This window comes from Cajanus cajan, chromosome 6, assembly GCF_000230855.2.
Source record: "Cajanus cajan strain Asha chromosome 6, NIPB_CcT2T_4, whole genome shotgun sequence".
Lineage (NCBI taxonomy): Eukaryota > Viridiplantae > Streptophyta > Magnoliopsida > Fabales > Fabaceae > Cajanus > Cajanus cajan.
In genome coordinates, this window is record NC_138522.1 from 42,854,328 (window position 1) to 42,864,468 (window position 10,141).

Here is a 10,141-nt window from a genome sequence, read left to right on the forward strand (position 1 = left end):
TATTATTTAAAAAATAATATTACCAAAAAACACTGTTTATCAAAAATGCTTTATACGAAATTTTTAATGAGATGAGAAATTAACATTTTCTAATAATTATTTTAATGTAATAAAAATATCACATTTACTTTATTTACTTGCATATTTAATGTAATAAAAAATGTGTGATTCTCTTGTAACATTTATAATTCATTTAAAAAACATTTATAGTGAAGAAGATGGATTTTGTCATATCTAAAAATCATAATTTCCAAAATTTATAATTTTCATATATGATTCTTGAAAAAAAAAAAAAAAAAAAACTACCGTACCTTACGCCCCCGAAAGAATTATTCCCGCCACACAATGTTTCGTAATTTTTGGTACACACAATTTAATTACCAGTGAAAGCAAAAACAAAGCAACATACTTCACCATTGAGGCTTAATCCAAACCAGATTCTCATCTCGTGCCATCAAGAAAGTAAAGTTCAAGGTTGCTATTTTCTACTTTTATCAGATATTCACCTGATATTTATTTTGCAATCTATTAAACAAACAAATTATCCTTTCTATTTTACAGAACTACTGCTTCGACCGAGAAACATAACTCGGAAGCCGGGTAATTTTTAACTGTAAACTGCAACAGGTAGCTTTTCTGTACAACAAAAGTAGGCATCATAGTAATCTAAAGAAGACCTTGAGTGAAATCTTTTGACAACGAGCCATCATTTTCTGGAAATCTTTGACCAGAAGTACACTATAAAGCAACAAACTAATGCAAAAACAATCACATGAACAATATGGTTGGAACCATTTTGGATGATGCTCTTGTTCAACCTTCTTAAATTATTCTTCACCCCAGCTTGAGCTTTTATCATTGTCATTTGCTATAAAACAGAGACAACCATAATATTAATAAGACAGTTGGATAATTTCTTGCTGAAAAGGATACAATGTAACAATGACTGATCAATTACTACAAAACAACACTCAACAGAAACACGCCTAATGAATTTTCTTCTGTACTCATATTCTGAGAGTAGTAAATCCCATTAACATGAAAATTTAAAAATATTGGACAAAATTTTCATCGGACATATCATATTATATCAACATTAACATCCTCAACATTATAAGAAATCGAGCCTAAATAATTTCATTGAGAAACCTTTCCTAAACACAGGTAGTAATTACATTTTCAAAAGCAAAACCGTTTGCCTAAATCATATACCCAAAATTTGAAACAAGCAAATAAATAACAAAAAAAAAAAAAAAAACTGCAAAATAAAGGTTATTGAAGAAACCACATACCACTTGTTCCAAAAAATCTCTCTGAAACTTGACTTCTGTACCAATATCTTCAGCAACCTGCGGCAGAAACGCATGAAATTGTATTGTACGAGGACATTAGGAATCAGAGAACAAAAGGTAGGGATTAGGAAAATACATTTTTCAATTTTCTAACTTGGCCACGAAGACCGGTGATTTCGTCGTCGAAGTCGACGCCGGGATCAATACGCAATTGGATTTCATCGGAGGCTGCAATGGGTCGGGTGCTAAGCCCCTCTCTGCAATTTTCGCAAATTCAATTGATGCCATTCTCTTATTCTATGTAAGGAATAGAAGAAAGAAGGAGGGAGATAATAAAATGACCTGGATCGATAAGGAGCAACATCACCGTTGAAGGAGCCACCTCTGTGAGAATTGAAGGACATTGAAATGGAAGATGGAAACCCCTCCAATTGAATTCAATGAATTTCACAAAAATGGGGAAATGAGTTAACACATTGAATTATTTGCAAATTGCAGGTTACGATTGAATGAATTTCACAGCTCTAAAAGTTTCCTTAACACATTGAATTCATTGCAAGTTACGATTGTATGCCAACGCATCACAATTTGTTTTTAAATCAAGCCATTTCCTGGCAAAATTTTGTATTCAGGATTCATCACATCCAACAAATACTTTTTATATATAGTATTGGATCGAGAAATTCTGTATCCTTGTATTTGTTTAAAAATTATCAAAAATTTGTTAAATCAGTTAATGTTACATTTAACACTCAAATTTTAAGATTTCAAATTTAAGTATTAACTTTACAAAAATAATTAATTTTTAATATTATTTTTTATTATTTAAAAAATAAAAAATAAAATAGTTCAAAAATTATATACATAAAATAAAAAATCATTTTTATATATAAATATAGATAGATACACACTAGCATAAACATATATAAAACAAATTCAACTCTTAACTATATATTTCATATTTTGTTGATCCGGACACATTTCCCTTAGCGGAATTATATTAGTTATAATTTTAAAATATAAAAACCCAAAATAATAAATAAATTTTGTCATTTTATACTCCAAAATACAAAGAGAATACAACTTTATGCACATATTTTTTAATAATAAATCAAGCTCTATTTCAAGAGAATACTCGTGTTTGTCAAACACATTGACACGCATATTAATTTTTATTAACTTTTATAATAACAATAATATAAATAATAACATTTTAAATTAAATGGTTATAATTATATAAAAAAATAGTTATAAAAATATAATTTAAAAATTGTGAAAATAATTAAAAATATATATAATAAAGTATAATGAATTAAATTTTCATATAAGTAAAAAAAGTTTAAAATAAAAATAATTAATATATACAATTACCATTTAAATGTCATTGTTATTCAATAATAAATCATATTTATAATAAATTTATTAATTTTTATAATAACTACTTTAAAATTCATATTAAATATATTTTTAGTTGATAATATAAAAAAAAATACACTAACAATATATATCTACTAAATTTATATAAAAAAAATATTTAATGATAAAAAATAGTAATATGTTTTCATACAATATTTTTTTTAATTATAATGAGATGTATATATTTATGACTTTACTTTTTATTTACCATCATGCACTAGTGTAAAAAGATTACAATACAAATTAATAAAAAAAAATTATTATTAGTATTTGTACTATCCGTACCGCTATGCCGAGTTTGAGCTCGACATCACAGCGCGGAGTGACCTCGGACACGCGCTAAGCGACATCGGCTCGCTATACAATTAGGTCATAAACTGATCTCGGGCCCAAGGCCCAACAAAACCCTAATACACACAAAGGTGCGTGCATTACTTATACGAGACTCATACATCCACAAACACTAACTTTAGCATCGGAGTCTCTTTTGCAGGTGTCACCCCCATCTTGGAGCATCAAGCGTACCAGCGAAGGAGGCTCACCAATCTTACTCGGAGGATCATCTCTACAGCAGATTTCCGGTAAGAACATTTGGCGCCCACCGTGGGGCCGATCAAGACAGCTCTTATCGGCCACTCTTATGGTTTCTACCAGAAGCCATAGCAGACGCGCAACAAAAGACCTAGATCACGCAACTACCATGGACAATGAAGCAGCATTGAGAAGGCTGATCGAGCAGGTCGAGTAGATGCGGCAGCAACACACCACCGATCTGTAAAACATGCATGCCAAGCACAAAACTGACCTAGCCGCGATGCGAACTGCCAATGAAGCAGACCTAGCGGTGCTGCGCGTCGAGAATGAGCATATCCGCGCTCAGCTACCACGGCGCACCTCTGATCAACCCCCTCAATCGAGTCACCTAAACGAGGAAGAGGGGCACTCGATTTCTCAACCGCCAATAGCGCATAGGACACCGACTCCAAAGCCTGCCACGCATCGATCTCATGCACTGACACACAAATCGGCCCATGAGGTCAGCAATGCTCATACTCATCTCGCGGGGGATCAACCAACCTTTCGTCGTCATCCTTTTTTGGATGGCATTATGGAGACGCCACTCCCTCTCGAATGGAAGCCTCTCCACCTCGACCGCTACGACGACACGACAGACCCAGATGAGCACATCAACCTGTACACCACACAGGTAAACCTCTACACCAATAACGATGTTATTCTGTGTAGGGTTTTTTCGACCTCGCTCAAAGGGGTCGCGCTCAACTGGTACACCCAGCTACCTGCCGAGTCAATTGACAGCTTCGACACCCTGGTCAAACGGTTCACGGCGCAATACGCAACGAGCCGACCTCATCACATCACATCCGTCGCCTTGGCCATCCTCAGATAGGGTGACGACGAACCATTAAGGACATTCATGGAGCGCTTCGCTGGCATCTTCCTCAAAATCCGTAACTTAAACCCCGAGGTCGCACTGCACTCCATGCTCATGGCGTTGAAGCCAGGACCTTTCGTCGACAGCCTTTGCCGATGACCTCCTCCCGACATGGACGAGCTCTGAGCTCGCGCTGCTGGGTACATCCAAATGGAGGAGCATGCCGAGTTCCGCAAGGCAATTCGCGACAAACCACAAGAAAAGCAAGACCAAGGTCAGGCCACGAACATTTAAAGTTGGCGACCTTGTTTGGCGATTACGGGGAGAAGCAAGAACAGACCCTTCCAAAGGAAAATTTGGAACTTGGAATTCCACCCACCTCAAATTTTATTTCTCTTAACTTGTAAATTCAGGGGATGTACTCTTTTTCCTCCTCAGCCTTTTTTCCCACTAAAGAAAAGGGTTTTTGGCCAAGGAAGGTTTTAATGAGGCACCCCTCAGAAATAAATCAACAAAGCAACTCCATTCCCATACATTTTCGATATTGGCACATTAACCATGACGATTAACCAAGGTCGAGTTCGAACCTTGATATGCCAAGGTCGAATCCGAACCTTGATGCCAAGGTCAAATTCGAACCTTGAGATCACATTTTCTTAACCAAGGTCGAGTTCGAACCTTGATATGCCAAGGTCGAGTCCGAACCTTAAAATCACATTTTCTTAACCAAGGTCGAGTTCGAACCTTGATATGCCAAGGTCGAGTCTGAACCTTGAGATCACATTTTCTTAACCAAGGTCGAATTCGAACCTTGATATGCCAAGGTCGAGTCCGAACCTTGAGATCACATTTTCTTAACCAAGGTCGAGTTCGAACCTTGATATGCCAAGGTCGAGTCCGAACCTTGATATGCCAAGGTCGAGTCCGAACCTTGAGATCACATTTTCTTAACCAAAGTCGAGTCCGAACCTTGATATGTCAAGGTCGAATCTGAACCTTGATGCCAAGGTCGAGTTCGAACCTTGAGATCACATTTTCTTAACCAAGGTCGAGTCTGAACCTTGATATGCCAAGGTCGAGTCCGAACCTTGAGATCACATTTTCTTAACCAAGGTCGAGTTCGAACCTTGATATGTCAAGGTCAAATCCGAACCTTAATGCCAAGGTCGAGTTCGAACCTTGAGATCACATTTTCTTAACCAAGGTCGAGTTCGAACCTTATGCCAAGGTCGAGTTTGAACCTTGATATGCCAAGGTCGAGTCCGAACCTTGAGATCACATTTTCTTAACCAAGGTCGAGTTCGAACCTTGATATGCCAAGGTCGAGTCTGAACCTGGAGATCACATTTTCTTAACCAAGGTCGAGTTCGAACCTTGATATGCCAAAGTCGAGTCCGAACCTTGAGATCACATTTTCTTAACCAAGGTCGAGTTCGAACCTTGATATGCCAAGGTCGAGTCCGAACCTTGAGATCATTTTCTTAACCAAGGTCGAGTTCGAACCTTGATATGCCAAGGTCGAGTCTGAACCTTGAGATCACATCTACTTAACAAGGTCGAATTTGAACCTTCAAACAACAAATTTGGGAACTCCTCAGAAGCCCCTTTGCTCTTACATCACTCGGTGAGTGCTTGGGGGGCTAGTGTACTGGCCAGCCGAGTTGCCGACTTGTCCCTCACCAATCTGCTGACTCGGTCAAAGGTTTACCAGCCTAACCAAGCAGTAAGCTCATTATTGTCGAGCTCCTCAGCCCGACCATGAAACATGGACATCGGAACACCACATCGGCCCAAAGAGGCCACGTCATCAAACAAATAAAAATACAATCTTATCACCGCGCTGTCCACGCGTTATGGGAACGAGGTGACGGTTATGACACATGGCGTCATGACAAATAGGCGTACGCGAAAAGTCACGACCCCTTGTCAAGCTCGGTCTTAACTCCTCGACCTACGGTCTTCGGAGCTCGGGGGGCTAGTGTACTATCTGTACCGCTATGCCGAGCTTGAGCTCGACATCACAGCGCGGAGTGACCTCGGACACGCGCTAGGCGACATCGACTCGCTATCCAATTAGGTCATAAACTGATCTTGGGCCTAAGGCCCAACAAAACCCTAATACACACAAAGGTACGTGCATTACTTATACGAGACTCATACACCCACAAACATTGACTTTAGCATCGGAGTCTCTTTTGCAGGTACCACCCCCATCTTGGAACATCAAGCGTACCAGCGAAGGAGGCTCACCAATCTTACTCGGAGGATCATCTCTACAGCAAATTTCCGGTAAGAACAATATTATTTTAAAAATAATTATTATAAAAAATTAATCACTAAGATTATGATTGACTCAGTGATAAAATATTAAAAATAATATGCATGAATCATGAATTTAAACTGTGTTGTCATCATAATTCAGTGTTCACCAAACAAAATTATAAAATCATAAATTTATAGTAAAATATCCATATAATTTTTTTTTTATATCATTGATGTCTACATTATTTATCCTCTCTCTATATATTTAATCATATATTTGTTACGTGTACAAATTTAAAAGATGATAAGGAAGTTATCATTGATATATGCCCATAAAGCGGTATCTCTTTATTAATGTTACGTGTTAATTTTGTTATAGAAGACCGATATTGAATTAGTTAATCTTAAAAGAGGAAAGCATATTAATAAGACTTTGAAATTAAATAACGATAACGTTAAAGGAGGGGGAGAATGTGGAAGTAATTTAAAGACATTCAGCTGTAACTGTGTAAGTCAAAATATGTTGCATGCATTATCAATATATGACAAGGACAATAATATTGTACAAGGGAATTAATGGTTCATTAACTCCTTATTACAAGGTTGGATTTCTTGAAAATGAAATTTAATTAGGGTTTATTTTAATTTTTTATTTTTATATTCGAATCAATTTAACTTTTTTAAAATAATAATTATTTTCAATTTTACAACTTGAATAAATTATTAACTAATTTAAAACATAAAATTTATAATATTAGATTTTTTTTATATAAAAATTAAAAAATTCGATGACTTCAAATCCAAATGATTTATATGTAGTGAAAGTTGTGTAAAAATATATTTCATAAACAACTATAAAATAATATAAAATTATATATTTTTTAATGTTTTTATTTTTTTTAAAAATTATTTTATATAATTTTTATTATGTTTATAACACTTTTTTATTTGAAATTTAGTTATATTTAATCGTTTTAATATAAGTGAATTTCTAGTTTTGAGTCAGTCAAGAAAATCATGTCTCAAAATTGAATATAATAGTTATTTCAATATAGACAAATTAACTCAAATTTAGGAGATAAAAGACTCAAATAAATATTTTAAAAAATAAATGACCAAATAAATTTTAAAAATAAAAAAAGGACTAAAATTATAATTTAATCTAAATAATAATATTGAAGTTAAAATTCAAAAATGATAAGTAAATATCATCATAATTGTAACAATCTAATAAGTTACTATTTTTAGTACAATACAACACTATGTAGTGGAACACACACAAAAATCTACTAAACTATGGCTATTATGCAACGGTACTTGAACATTCATTCAACACATACATGTATAGGCCGCAAAAAACACAAAACAAACCTTGCCAATTTTTTACTTAAAAAATCAAATCCATTATGGGGTTACAACAAAACCCTATACATACATATCAATATATGTTTACCAATATACATCTAGTATAAAATACTGAAAACACAAAGTCCTAACGTTGGTCAAGCATGTCTAAAACATGTATCAAAACTACTAAACACGACATAAAAGCCATTTTTAGCATGGCTATCCACCAAGTCTACTCTCAACCTAATCATATCTTACTCTTATAACAAGTATAATCATCGTAGTTCACAACAATAAAAAGTAAGAGTAACCTTTGATACAAAGAATTAACATAATATAGAAACAGATAATGCTAACTATAAAACAACTTCATCATCACAATAGTACCACGACCTAATGCCCAATTTAGCAATACATGTCAGCATACAACTTAGATTTACAACTCAATATATGGACAACACGATTTTATCAACAACATAATAACTTTTAAACATATCAATATAGTATAAGAACCATGTAGCAACTCAAAACAATATAAGAACAACATTCAACTTACAACACAACATAACTTAACATCACTTCAACTTACACAACACTACAACATGTTAACACAATAACACAATAGTTCACTTATTTCAATAGCAACACAGAATATCTTTGACTTAAGAGTATAGTCACCTAATAGCACAACAACCCCACAACATAACAACTTCATGGCACAAAATATTAACAACACAACTACTCGACATAACATATTATCAACTCAACAATTAAACAACACATAACAACACATATTTCACGTGTCGTCACACATTTCAACTAAGAGATCTATTATAATACAGGTGAACAATCTGAGTGGCTTGACCTCATTAAATAAAATTTTAACATCATGGTATTTTTTGCTTGCTAGGTTAACATCAATTTTGAATATCAATTCATAATACAATGTGATTTCTCAAATTTTGCAACTTAAATTAGGAAAGTATAGTACTCGACGTTAGGAATAATATAGCTTAGGTATGGACTTGTCACTACATTGACATGCATTAACTAAGTCACCAATGAGTACAATCCACTAATCATCCTTGTGATATTAGACACCTTTCCCATAGTTAGTTAAATATTTTACTCCTCAACTTCATATCTTACCAAATTAGTCGCTTTTATTTTATATTAGTATAGCTGGACCTAACCCTCATACGATATCAATTAAGGATCTTAAGGAAACTTAATACTCCATTTTAAGAAACAACAATACTTAAAAAGAGTTTTCCAACGATTGGACTGTCAAAGTACCACAACACATCGACACAATGAAATATATCTACTTTTAAAAATAACATTTTTCCTCTAATCTTAAGTTCACGACACAACTTAATAACTCAACATAACAACACAACTCAACAACATAGCTCACAACATGATTATACAACACAACTCAACAACATGCATCATGCATCCACAATACAAATTCTACATAAAAATGCCTTTAACATATCATACACAACTCGATACAACATGCCTCATAATTTATTGCAACTTAACAACCCACGATGTCAAATAATGAGTTATTATTAACCTTAAAACAACTTAAATTTTCACTATATATCATCATAGATCAACATACTATGAATTAGATTCAATCATCATCAATCTTCATGTAATCAACCAATACAACAAGATATATTAAGAAGATACAAGTTCCAAATGTGAAATAACACTTTAAGCACCCAGAGCGAGCTCAACTAGAGAACACCCTTGGAAAGGGGGCTCAACTCGCTTAAGCAAGTGATGCCTTGCCCTGAGCCACCAAAATTCACTTCAAGCGCCTAAGTTAATACTCTAAGCAAGTCAAGTCAAGGACTACTCCTAAATTGGTTACATTTGCTTACTTAAGTGACCATGTGGACGCTCTGAACGAGCTAACCCAAAAGAACATGAATATCCCAAGAACAAGTTCAATAACTTATAAGAAAACATTTAACAACACAAAATCCTTTCATCGCGAACCACAAATCCTGCATGCAACTCAAATTCTACCAATTATAGCAACATAAAACTAAGAAATGGAAAGAAAAGCAACATGCAACAACAATGCACAACAAAAATTATCAATTTTTCCATTCTTCACCGAGAACATCAATAACAAAGAATACTAGGGTTCCACCTTCAATTCCATATTAAATGCTTACCAAAAGCATGAGCTAACAGAGGAAGATCAACATATACAACGTGAGAGATCAAACAAGTTTCCTTTACGTCAATTGCTCTTGATCAAGGAAAGGAAGGAAGAGAAAAGAAAGCTCAAAACCTTTTGTTCAACAAGATATTATAGTGGAATTGGACTGAAAATCAGACATTGTTAGTTCCATAGACCCCTCTTTAACTTTTTTCTAAAATTTAAAAATTATGAATTTATGAAGTTCATTTA

At 34.4% G+C, this 10,141-nt stretch overlaps 1 protein-coding gene across 1 annotated transcript; it reads right to left on the bottom strand.

The window, feature by feature from the left end:
* Positions 1 to 285: 285 nt before the first annotated feature.
* LOC109802946 (bet1-like protein At4g14600) lies at positions 286 to 1,973 on the bottom strand. Its single transcript, XM_020364376.3, has 4 exons — positions 1,635 to 1,973; positions 1,429 to 1,549; positions 1,293 to 1,349; positions 286 to 868 (listed from the first exon to the last, which is right to left on the bottom strand). Exons 1-4 carry the CDS (start codon positions 1,694 to 1,696, stop codon positions 707 to 709), a joined length of 402 nt encoding a protein of 133 aa, XP_020219965.1. The 5' UTR covers positions 1,697 to 1,973; the 3' UTR covers positions 286 to 706.
* Between the last annotated feature and the right edge of the window lie 8,168 nt (positions 1,974 to 10,141).